Source organism: Callospermophilus lateralis, chromosome 4 (genome assembly GCF_048772815.1).
Source record: "Callospermophilus lateralis isolate mCalLat2 chromosome 4, mCalLat2.hap1, whole genome shotgun sequence".
Taxonomy (NCBI): Eukaryota; Metazoa; Chordata; class Mammalia; order Rodentia; family Sciuridae; genus Callospermophilus; species Callospermophilus lateralis.
The window spans coordinates 73,554,736-73,567,840 of record NC_135308.1 but is presented as its reverse complement, the minus strand read 5'-3'; the positions used below and the strand labels follow the sequence as shown (position 1 = coordinate 73,567,840).

The 13,105-nt window shown below is 36.9% G+C and overlaps 1 protein-coding gene across 1 annotated transcript in view; it reads left to right on the top strand.

Moving 5' to 3' along the window:
• The window catches only part of LOC143398309 (antigen WC1.1-like), a 61,573-nt gene that overhangs the window by 18,453 nt on the left and 30,015 nt on the right, over positions 1 to 13,105 (top strand). The window contains exon 8 of the mRNA XM_077109256.1: positions 11,821 to 12,135. Coding sequence (XP_076965371.1) covers positions 11,821 to 12,135 — 315 coding nt within the window. The remainder of the gene's footprint in view (positions 1 to 11,820; positions 12,136 to 13,105) is intronic.

Genomic DNA, 13,105 nt, shown 5'->3' with positions numbered 1-13,105 from the left:
GAATGTACCCTTTTCCCCACATCTTGCCAATACTTATTGTTGTTTGTATTCATAATAGCTGTCATTCTGATTGGAGGGAGATGAAATATTAGAGTGGTTTTGATTTGCATTTTTCTAATTGCTAGCAATGATAAACATTTTTTCATTATTTGTTGATTGATTGTGTATCATCTTCTGAGAAGTGTCTGTTCATGTCCTTGGCCCATTTATTGATGGGGTTATTTGTATTTTTTGATGCTTAGCTTTTTGAGTTCTTTATATACTCTAGAGATTAGTGCTTTCATGTGTGAGGGGTAAAGATTTGCTCCCAAGATGCAGGCTCTCTGCTCACCTTACAGATTGTTTCTTTTGCTGAGAAGAAACTTTTTTAGTTTGAGTCCATCCCATTTATTGATTCTTGATTTTAATTCTTGCATTATAGGAGTCTTATTAAGAAAGTTGGGGCCCCAATTTCATATGATGGAGATTAGGGCCTACTTTTTATTCTATTAGATGCAGGTTCTCTGGTTGTATTTCTAAGTTCTTGATCCATTTTGAGTTGAGTTTTGTGCATGGTGACAGGTATGAGTTTAATTTGTTGCATATGGATTTCCAGTTTTCCCAGCACCATTTGTTGAAGAGGCTATCTTTTATCCAATGCATCTTCTTGGCAACTTTGTCTAATATAAGATAATTGTAGTTTTGTGGGTTAGTCTCTGTGTCCTCTATTCTGTACCATTGGTCTACCAGTCTGTTTTGGTGCCAATACTATGCTGTTTTTGTTACTGTTGCTCTGTAGTATAGTTTAAGGTCTAGTATAGTGATGTCACCTGCTTCACTCTTCCTGCTAAGGATTGCTTTATCTCTTCTGAGTCTCTTATTTTTCTACATGAATTTCATGATTGCTTTTTCTATTTCTATGAGGAATGCCATTGGAATTTTGATTGGAATTGCATTAAATCTGTATAGTGCTTTTGGAAGTATGGTGATTTTGACAATATTAATTCTGTCTATAGAAGAGCAAGGTAGATCTTTTCATTTTCTAAGGTCTTCTTTGATTTCTGTTTTTAGGGTTCTGTAATTTTCATTATATAGATATTTCACCTCTTTTATTAAGTTTAGTTCCAAGTATTTTATTTTATTTTTTTTGGGGGGGCTATTGAAAATGGGGTGATTTTCCTCATTTCCCATTCTGAGGATTTGTCACTGATATACAGAAATGCCTTAGATCTATGGGTGTTGATTTTATATGCTGATACTTTGCTGAATTTATTTACTAGTTATAGAAGTTTTCTGGTAGAACTTTTAGGGTTTTTCAGGTATAGAATCTATCATCAACAAATAGTGCCAATTTAAGTTCTTCTTTTCCTATATGTATCCCTTTAATTTCTTTCATCTGTCTAAGTGCTCTGGCCAGTGTTTCAAGAACTATGTTAAATAGCAATGCTGAAAGAGGGCATCCCTGTCTTGTTCCAGTTTTCAGAGGGAATGCCTTCAATTTTTTTTCTCTATTTAGAATGATATTGGCCTGGGGCTTAGCATAGATAGCCTTTATGATGTTTAGATATGTTCCTATGATTCCTAGTTTTTCTAGAGTTTTGAACATAAAGAGGTGCTGTATTTTGTCAAATTCTTTTTCTGCATCTATTGAGATGATTATATGATTCTTATCTTTAAATCTATTAATGTGATGAATTACATTTTTAAATTTCCATATGTTGAACCAACCTTGCATTCCTGGGATGAATCCTACTTGATTGTGGTGCATGATCTTTCTGATATGTTTTTATATTTGATTTGCCAGGATTTTAATGAGAATTTTTGTGTCTATGTTCATTAGAGATATAGATTTCTTATTTTGATGTATCTTTGCCTGGGTTTGGAATCAGAGTGGTATTGGCCTCAAAAAATGAGTTTGAAAGTGTTTCCTTTTTTTTCTATTTCCTGAAATAAGTTGGAGAGTGTTGGTATTAGTTCTTCTTTAAAAGTCTTGTAGTTTTCATCTGTGCATCCATCCAGTCTTGGGCTTTTCTTGGTTGGTAGACTTTTGATGGTGTCTGATATTTCATCACTTAAATTAATCTGTTTAAAATCTTCACTCCTCACACTTCAGACAGAGCCCTAATATCCAGAATATACAAAGAACTAAAAAAATTAGACAATAAGATAACAAATAACCCAATCAACAAATGGGCCAAGGACCTGAACAGACATTTCTCAGAGGAGGACATACAATCAATCAACAAGTACATGAAAAAATGCTCACCATCTCTAGCAGTCAGAGAAATTCAAATCAAAACCACCCTAAGATACCATCTCACTCCAGTAAGATTGGCAGCCATTAGGAAGTCAAACAACAACAAGTGCTGGCGAGGATGTGGGGAAAAGGGTTCACTTGTACATTGCTGGTGGGACTGCAAATTGGTGCGGCCAATTTGGAAAACAGTATGGAGATTTCTTGGAAAGCTCGGAATGGAACCACCATTTGATCCAGCTATTCCCCTACTTGGTCTATTCCCTAAAGACCTAAAAAGAGCACACTATAGGGACACTGCTACATCCATGTTCATAGCAGCACAATTCACAATAGCAAGACTGTGGAACCAACCTAGATGCCCTTCAATAGATGAATGGATAAAAAAATGTGGCATTTATACACAATGGAGTATTACTCTGCATTAAAAAATGACAAAATCATAGAATTTTGAGGGAAATGGATGGCATTAGAGTAGATTATGCTAAGTGAAGCTAGCCGATCCCTTAAAAACAAATGCCAAATGCTTCTTTGATATAAGGAGAGTAACTAAGAACAGAGTAGGGACGAAGAGCATGAGAAGAAGATTAACATTAAACAGGGATGAGAGGTGGGAGGGAAAGGGAGAGAGAAGGGAAATTGCATGTAAATGGAAGGAGACCCTCAGGGGTATACAAAATTACATACAAGAGGAAGTGAGGGGAAAGGGGGAAAAATATAAGGGGGAGAAATGAATTACAGTAGAGGGGGTAGAGAGAGAAGAGGGGAGAGGAGGGGGGAGGGGGGATAGTAGAGGATAGGAAAGGCAGCAGAATACAACAGACACCAGAATGGCAATATGTAAATCAATGGTTGTGCAACTGATGTGATTCTGCAATCTGTAAGCGGGGTAAAAATGGGAGTTCATATCCCACTTGAATCAAAGTGTGAAATATGATATATCAAGAACTATGAAATGTTTTGAACAACCTACAATAAAAATTAATTAAAAAAATTAATCTGTTTAAATTATGTATATCATCCTAAAATTTGGGCAAAATATATGACTCTAAGAAATTTGTCGATGCTTTCAATAGTTTCTATTTTATTGGAGTACAGGTTTTCAAAATAATTTCTAATTATCTTCTGTATTGTCTGTTGTAATATTTCCTTTTTCATCACGTTATGTTAGTGATTTGAGTTTTCTCTCTCCTTCTCTACATCAACATGGCTAAGGGTCTGTAAATTTTAATTATTTTTTTCAAAGAACCAACTTTTTGTTCTTTCAGTTTTTTCAGTTGTTTGTTTTGTTTCAATTTTATTGATTTCAGATGTGATTTTAATTATTTCCTGTCTTTTACTGCTTTTGGCGCTGATTTGTTCTTCTTTTCTTAGGGCTTTGAGATGTAGTGTTAAGTCATTTATTTGTTGGCTTTTTCTTCTTTTAAGGAATCAACTCCATGCAATGAACTTTCCTCTTAGAACTGCTTTTATAGTGTCCCAGAGATTTTGATATGTTATATCTCTGTTCTCATTCACCTCTAAAAACATTTTAATCTCCTCCTTTATGTCTTCTCTAACACATTGTTCCTTCATTAGCATATTATTTGGTTTCCAGGTGTTGGAGTGGATTTTATTTCTTATTTTATCACTGATTTCTAATTTCATTCCATTATGATCTGATAGAAGGCAGGGTAGTATCTCTACTTTTTTATATTTGCTAAGAGTTCCTTTGTTACATAGCAAATGGTCTATTTTAGAGAAGTATCCATGTGCTGCTGAGAAGAAAGTGTATTCTCTCATTACAGGTTGGAATATTCTATATATGTTAAGCCCAAGTTGTTATTGTATTATTGAGTTCTATAATTTATTTGTTCAGCTTTTGTTTGGAAGATATATTTAGTGATGAAAGATGTGTGTTAACATAACCCAAATTTATTACATTGTTATTTGTTTGACTCTTGAACTTGAGAAGAATTTGTTTGATAAATGTAGGCGATCCATTATTTGGGGCATATATTTTTATATTTGTTAAGTCTTGTTGGTGTATCATTTCCTTGAGAGTATATAGTGTCCTTCTTTATCCTTTTAAATTGACTTTAGTTTGAAGTCTATTTGATATGAGGATGGAAACCCCTGCTTACTTTCGCAGTCCATGTGAGTGGTATAATTTTTTGCAACCATTTACCTTCAGTATGTGGATCTCTTTTTCTATGAGATGAATCTCTTGGAGGCAGCATATTGTTGGGTCTTTTTTTTTTTGATCCAATTTGCTAGTCTATGTCTTTTGATTGGTGAGTTTAGGCCATTAATCTTCAAGGTTATTATTGAGATATGGTTTGTATTCTCAGCCATTTTTGTTTATTTTTAATATTTAATGTGACTTGGTTTCTCCTCTGATTAGATTGTCCTTTAGTGTAATCCCTCCCTTTGCTGATTTTCATCTTTGTTTTTCATTTACTCTTCTTGGAATATTTTGCTGAGTATTTTCTCTAGTGCAGGCTTTCTAGTTGTAAATTATTTTAACTTTTGTTTATCATTGAAGGTTTTTATTTCATCATCAAATCTAAAGCTTAGTTTTGCTGAATATAAGATTCTTGGTTGGCATCCATTTTCTTTCAGAGCTTGGTATATGTTATTCCACAATCTCTTGGCTTCAAGGGTTTGGGTTGAAAAATATGCTGCAATAGGAATTAGTCTCCCCCTATATGTGGTCTGATTTCTCTCTCTTGTGGCTTTTAAGATTCTATTCTTATTCTGTATGGTAGGCATTTTCATTATACTTTGCCTTGGTGTAGATTTGTTGTAATTTTGTATATTTGCTGTTCTGAGCACCTCTTTATTTGGTTTCCCAATTTGTTCTTCATGCTTGGGAAATTTTCTGATATTATCTCATTGAAGAGATTGTGCATTCTTTTGATTTGAAACTCTGTGCCTTCCTCTATCCCAATATCTCTTATATTTGGTCTTTTGATGCTGTCCCATTATTCTTGGATGCTCTGCTCATGGTTTCTAACTTTCTTCATTGTGTGATCAACTTTATTTTGCAGATTGTATACTTAGTCTTTATTATCTGACGTTCTTTCTTCCAAGTGATCTAGTCTGTTGGTTATACTTTCTATTAAGTTTTTTATTTGATTTATTGTATTCTTTATTTAAAGGATTTCTGACTGTTTTTTTTCAGAGTCTCTCTCTTTCTCTCTCTCTATCTCTCTCTCTCTTGAAGCAATCTTTTGCTACCTGTATTTGCTCTCTTATCATTGTTGTAATTATCATTTTTTTGACTGTATTTGCTCATTTAGGTCATTCTTTAATTCACAGATCATTTTACTTATGAATCTTCTGAACTCCTTATCTGACATTTCATCAACTTCTCTGTCCATGGATTATTATAATGTTCTGGTTTGTTTGGGGCATTTTCTCCCTTGTTTTTTTTTTTTTTTTATGTTGTTTATTTGTCTTCCTTTCTTGCAGTGTGGATATGAGATATTACAGTTTCTTTCGTATATTCTTGTAGTACCCATGCATATTGTCTTATCTCACCTTGATATTGGACATCTATACCCTGATGGCATCCCTCAATGAATGCTACTGCATCCTGGATCTAGGTCCTGTGTAAGTTGGAGTGGGTGGATGTGGGCCGCTGGACTTGACCTTCCTCAGTACTCTTTTGGTCAGAAGGGGCTTTCCTGAACCAGAGACTAGGCTCTGGTAGGTGTCTGCCCTGCTGGGGGAAGGGTGGACTGAGCCTTCTGTGAGCCTGGGACCCACATAGGCCAGTGTGGATGGATCTGGGCCACAAGGCTTGACCTCCCGTGGTAGTCTGCTGGTCTGAAAGGTAATTTCTTAAGACCTATAATGTCCCTTTAATTTCTTGTTCTGATAAAACTGTGGCTGTCCTCTGAAAACAATAATGCCCTCATCATTTGGAGGCTCTATTCTTTCAACATGCTTTTTTTAAAGGTCAAATCTTAAAATAAGATTGTGTTCTGTTATTAGAATATTTCTGGTGTGCCTTGAAATTTTCAACATTTTTTTTCTTTTTCTTCATGTCCAGTTACTTGAAATTTGCCCTATGAGGTGACACCATTTACCACTTCTGTTGTTGTCACTCTCCAGTTTAACCACTCCCCTTGTCCAGGATGGCTATAGTATCAGCCTCACCAGGCTCCTCTGTCTCCTGTTCTTGGTGCTCCAGGATCCTTGAACACAACTGAGATAACATCCTGGACTCTCTATTCCCGACTTTCTCCTTTGAGTCACTCTACTCCCTCCCACCCCATCTCTGTGTATGGTCACACTATTGATCACTAACTGTCCAGCTTGAGACCTTGATTGCATTGTTCCTTCTCTGACTGTTGCCTCTTCTCCTTATGGTACTAGTCTTAATACTCCCATTTCAGATATTTCATCCTCATGCAGATTCCAAATGTTTTCCCTTATCAGGTTTTCATTTTTCCACTCTCCTCACGATTGCAGATGTTCTTCTTACCCCGATCAGACAACATGATGCCCCATTATAATCCTCCCCCTTCAAGTACACTCAATTCCCTTCTCTCTTCCTTATCTGTCAATGGCAAGAGTGGTTGTTCAAATACCTAGCTCTTCCCTGTCTGCACTAGTTGAGGCAAGGACTGCTAAATCATGGACAAGTACTGTATTTTGTTATGGTATGAAATTATCCTGATAGTCTTTTTGAGTTTGTGATCAACCTCTGACAAACCATCCATAATGGCCCATATTCTAGTGTGCTTCTCTCACATGTGTTCTTGCCCTCTCTGTAACATGTTATTTTACAAATTCTCAGATCTCCCTCATGCTGATATTTTAACCCCACCATACACTTAAATGATGACCTCACCTCAAATATCCCTGGAAAATAGAAACCTTCAGATGTCTTCTTTGTTTTTTCCTCAAAGTCACTCTACCTTATTGGTTGTTCTTATTCTGTCTTACAGGTTTGCTATCTCTCTGTTCCCCTTATAAATTTTAGACACATTCTTGGTTGAACCTCAGACTATCTACTCTTAGAATATACTCCCCAGATGTACATTCTAAATATGTTGAATGGAATTTTCTGTAGATATATGCTAAGTACAGTTGATTTGTAATTTTAGTGTAACTATGATGTGTGCTTGTTGAAATTTTCTGTGCATGCCAAATCTATTAGTGAGATGTGATATTAAGATACCACTAGTATTGTACTAAAGTTTGTTTTTCCATTATGTCCCATGGGTGTTTTTTTTAAATAAAATTCTGTGTTCCTTTCTTTGGTGCATATATATTTATAATTATTATATCTTATCTTCTTGATGTTTTTTTTCTATTTACTAATATGTAGTGACCTTCTATGTCTCTTCTGACTGATTTTTGGAGTGTGTTTTTCACATATGAATACAGTTACTTCTGTTTGCTCTCAGGTTTCATCTGCTTGCAATTTCACTTTTAATAATTTTATTTTCAGTCTACATATGTCTTTGCCTATGTGGTGAGTTTCTTGCAGGTACCAACTTGTTGGTTCTTGATTTTTAATGCAGTTATCCAGTCTGCATCTTTTAATTTGAAAATCAGACCACTGATTCTCAGAGTTATATTTGAAAGGTTTTTAGAAATGCCTGTGATTTTTTTTTTCTGGAAAGTTTGAATAAATCTGTGGTCATGTTTTTCTCCCTTATTTGTCTTGGAGCTTTGATGATTTACTGAATTGATAATGTTTGATTCTTTCCTTTTTCTCACTTTTTTATCTGATCTTCTAGTGAGATTCATTCTTTCCTATGATCTCATGGCTAGGTTGTCTTGCTTCCTACTCTGTGTGTAGGATTGCTTCATTATCTTCCACTTTGCAGGATCAGTGGTTCAAAATTTCTTTCACTGATGCTTATCTTCAAAAGACTTATTTTCCTTTGATTCTGAAGGATAACTTTTCTGAACATAGACATGTAGGTGGCAGATATTTTCTCTCAAGATCTCAAGTTCATCATTCATGCCCCCCTGACTGCTAGTATTTCTGCTTATAAATCTGTTATGTGAGGGACTTCTTAGTAAGCATCCTTCTCTTAATCATGTGCCTTGGGGTGTAGCTGTCCTGAAGAGTTAAGATTAATTCCAAGTGGATATTCTAGGTTGCTTATCTGTGGCTTCTTTGGCTGGTAATAATGGGTTTTGAACTTCCAAGTATTCTGTCTGAGCACAATATTTTTCTCTATATTTCTCATACAAATAGAGGTCCTTCTGGTAGTTCAGATATGTTGTTATAGACAGCACAGTGTGTAGGGCATTTTTTTCTGTAATTATTTTTCCAGTATTAGTTTTAGTGTTTGGTCTGAGGGGATATGGCAGCAACCTGTACTGAGGTCTTTCCTTTCCCCACAACATTTGAATTATTTTCCCCATGATTTCTTAAGCTGGAGATTGTCCAGAAGCAGATGTTATGTCTACTTGTGGACCCTCATCAGCTGTGAATTTCTCTCTTCCCTATTCATCAAGTTGAAATACCAACCAACACTTTAGTAGTACTAGGTCATAGCTTCAGTAAGGTAAAACTTCTCTAGATTGGCTGAAGTTATATCTCAGTGGCAAAGCACACACCCAATATGTTTGAGATTCTCTTCTTGATCACCAACATAACTCAGCAGAAAGAAAACAATAGCAGTACCTACAACGTAACAATAAACTGGCTGAGCATGGTGGCACATGCCAATAATCCCAGCCACTCAGAAGGTTGAGGCAGGAGGATTGTGAGTTCAAACCCATCCTTAGCAACTTAGCAAGGCTCTAAGCAACTCTGTGAGACCTGTCTCAAAATTCAAAAAAGAACTCAGTGCATGTCTGTAATCCCAGTGGCTTGAGGGGCTGAGCAGGAGGGTTGCACATTCAAATCCAGCTTAAGCAATTTAATGAGTCACTAAGCAACTCAGTGAGAACCTGTCTCTAAATAAAATACAAAATTGGGCTGGGGATGTGGCTTAGTGGTCCAGTGCCCTTGAGTTCAATCCCCAGTACCCGCCCCCACAAAAAAAAAAAAAAAAATTGAAAAAAGGGCTGGGAATGTGTCTCAGTGGTTAAGTTTCCCTGAGTTCAATCTCTGTTGCCAAATAAAGTAAATTTAAAAGCCAGTTATAGAAATACAGTAATAATCAATTACATTCAACAACAACTAAAATAGCAGTAACAATAGATAATGGGAAGAAGAAATATAGAATGAAAAAGAAAGTCAAAATAGTAAAAGAGAAACTATATAAAAATATTGAAGTTGGAAAATAAAAGGGAAGGAAGAAGGGAAATTAAAAGGGAGGGAGAAAAATATTTGTAGCAAAGAATGGAAAACATTAACCAGGCAGGAGGCATTTACTTGTGATCCCATGGACTCTGAAGGGTGAGACAGTATTACAAGTACAGTACTAGCTTGAGCAACTTAGACAGAACCTGTCCCATAAATAAATAAATTTTAAAAGACTGGGGATGTAGCTCAGTGGTAAAGTGCTTCTGGGTTCAATCACCAGTACAATTAAGAGAAGGGGGATGTGAGAAATAAGAAGAGAGAAAAAATCCATTTGAATAATTAAAAAAATTAATTAAGTAGTAGTAAGGAAATATAATAAAGCATAAATAAGAATATTTGTCAAAAATCTTCCCAGCCAATATATTTGCATTGAAGACACCTTTTCCAGGTCATCTAACATTTGAATCCACCAGGTATGTGGGAGTCAGTAAACTGCAAAAGAAATCAGTTTCAGTTCCTTTCACTTCCCAGGAAACATGCTGGGATCAGAGGCAATAGATTGCTGTGCTCCTCATTTCCTGTCAAGGAGGTTAAAGGAGTGTTGACAAGACAGGCCATAATATCCCCGCAGGGGTTTTGTCTGGAAACCTGAAGGCATGTCAAATGTCAAGTCAGCTCTCTCTTCAGTGGTTTGTAGAACTAACAGGTAGGCACACATTTGCCCAAGAGGCCTCTAGAAGGTGCCGATTGAGGTATACCTCGGATCCTAGCCATGGTGAATCCCTGGAAAGCATGTGGGAAATAGTGTAATCCCAGGATAGGTTGACATGGGAGTGTCATGAATTGCCAGATGCTGTCTCTGAGCTCTCAGACTTGGTACCTATATGCAACCACATTGCCTGGTATTGCTCTTCTTCACAGAGGAAGGGACCACTTACCAATGAGACCTCCATCCTTCCCCTACAATTTGATGGTCTCAGCATGTTTGTGACAGTTACTCTTCCTATCTGAGACTGTAGAACACTAACTTACACCCAATCACTGTGGCAGGGTGGCCCAGGGACCTAAAATTGTGATTACCCCATATTGTCTAAACCCCAGACTCATTTATTTTCTAACAATGGCCCCTTCTTAAGACAGCTCTTGGTTATATCACTCTGAAAGCTTGCTAAGAAATGTGATGGGTTTTTTTTTTTCTAAAGCTTGCTTGTTGTATAAGAGTATCTCCTCTCAGAACAATGCCACAAATTTGATCTAAATCTTGTAAGAATCATGTATTTCTCCCACAGCTAAGACTGCTGCTCTTCTGACACCATCTGGGTTGATTGTACTCTCCAAGTTGACCTTATGCTTGCAGGTTGCCTCCCTCACCAGGCAGCTGGAGATGAAGTTGTAAATTACTTTATACATTTCTCTGGGATGCCTTTCTGCTTCTCCCTGTTGTTTATCAAATTGTGTTTGATAAATAGTTCTTTATAGTTCCTCTATTTCCCTTCTCAAAGAACAATTATACATTTGGTCCCTAATGTTTTTAACTCACAGTCACAACAAAGTTACCTCTTTTCTGCTATTTACCTCCTATTTTTGAATAATAACAACTCCTGAAAGAAGAATTTGGGGAAAAAAGTAACATTCTATGATACCTAGTGAAGTTGAGCAATGTTGATATCTGAAATTCTCTTTTTGGGGAACTTGCTTAGTGTACCTAAAGTGAGTCAAATTTTGATATTACATATCCCGTCTGAACTCTGAAGCTTAAAATCATTATTGAAATATTTTTAGGTAAACCATGGTCTATTCATTTTCCAGTCTTAATGACTGTATGAATATGATTTTTCCTGGATTCATGGCTGTCACCTGAGGTTTCTGATGATCTCATCCCAGTTCCATACTCTATCCCCTGTGCTCTGGTCCTCCCACAACTTGGGCCATTGGCGCTCAAGTGTGTGTGCTCTATAAGAAACAATCAGATGCTGGCCCATTAACTTTTAGAAATTATTCAGAAAAAGACACTTTTAACTACTCAAGGTAGGAAACCTGACATTTCTAGAATTGTGTTACCAGATCCTGTGAAAATCTCTGCAAATAGTAAGTTTATCTCAGATAGCAACTATCTCACAACTTCTACCGAGACATCTAACTAGATTGTGTTGTGTTTGATCTCATTTTTTGTTTTTTACACAATTAATTCTCCCACTTATTTGGTAGGAATTGAAACTTAGCGGGTGCCCTGCTATAAATAATTCCATATCTTATACAGCAAGCTCTGCAATCTGAAAGTGAATTCTGCCAAATGATTGATTGGGGGAGGGAGTATGAGAGGACAAGAATACCCTTCTCCTTTTCTTTGTAAATACAACCATTGACATAACTGTTTTCTCCTCAGAGACTCCACAGGTCCGCCTGGTGGATGGGGGCAGTCACTGTGCAGGCAGAGTGGAGATCCTTCACCAGTACACCTGGGGCACTGTCTGTGTAGATGGCTGGGACCTGAATGATGCCCACGTGGTGTGCAGACAAATGGGCTGTGGAGTGGCCCTCGATGCCATGTACTATGAACAATTTTGGAAGGGATTAGGACCCATCTGGCTGGACGAACTGAAGTGCACAGGAGAGGAGGACCAAGTGTGGGAGTGCCCTTCTCTAGGCTGGGGGCAACACTACTGCACACATGAGTGGGATGCAGGTGTCATCTGCTCAGGTAGGGTCTGCACATTCTCCACTGCCTAAGGGAATGAAAAGGACAAACTGTGTATTTGAGTCTAGGGAAATAAGAGACAGATAAGCCACAGAGGACTAAGAGTTCCCCTTGGACCCTGGGTGTTCAAAATAGCAGTGGGTAATGGGATTTAATTATTTCTTTTGAATCTCAAATATCATTCTTTCCCTTCTCTACAGTCATACTTGAAAAGATAGGTTTTTGGTTTTGTAGAATTATTTTACTTAAAATCATCTTCATAATTTGTTTCTATAATTTACTATTTAGACTCGATCCAACATGGCGGCCGGCGAGGAAGCTGCACTTTCAATATCTCCACATTAACGGGATCAGAAACACCAATTAAAACAGCTACATTCTACCTACTGAGGATCTTCTAGCAAAATTCCGTTGAAAGGAGACCTGCCGAGAATTAATACGGGGGCGTGGCTACCAGAAGAACGAAACGCGATCAGTATGAAAAGACAAGGAAAGAAAGGACCACAAGCAATGCAGGTCAACTCAACTTTAGAAGAGGTAATATCTGCAGCAGATGGAATGTCAGATAAAGAATTCAGGATATACATGCTTCAGATGATCTGGAGTCTCAAGGAAGACATTAGACAGCAAAATCAGACAATGAAAGACCACTTCGACCACTTCGACAATAAATTACACAAACAAATCCAAGAAGCAAAAGATCAATTATACAGGGAGATAGAGGTTATAAAAAACAAACAAACAGAAATCCTGGAAATGCAGGAAACAATAAACCAACTTAAAAACTCAATTGAGAATACTACCAGCAGAGTAGAACACTTAGAAGATAGAACATCAGACAATGAAGACAAAGTATTTCAACTGGAGAAGAACATAGACAGCTCAGCAAAGCTGTTAAGAAACCATGAGCAGAACATTCAAGAAATATGGGATAACATAAAGAGACCCAACTTAAGGGTCATGGGGATACAGG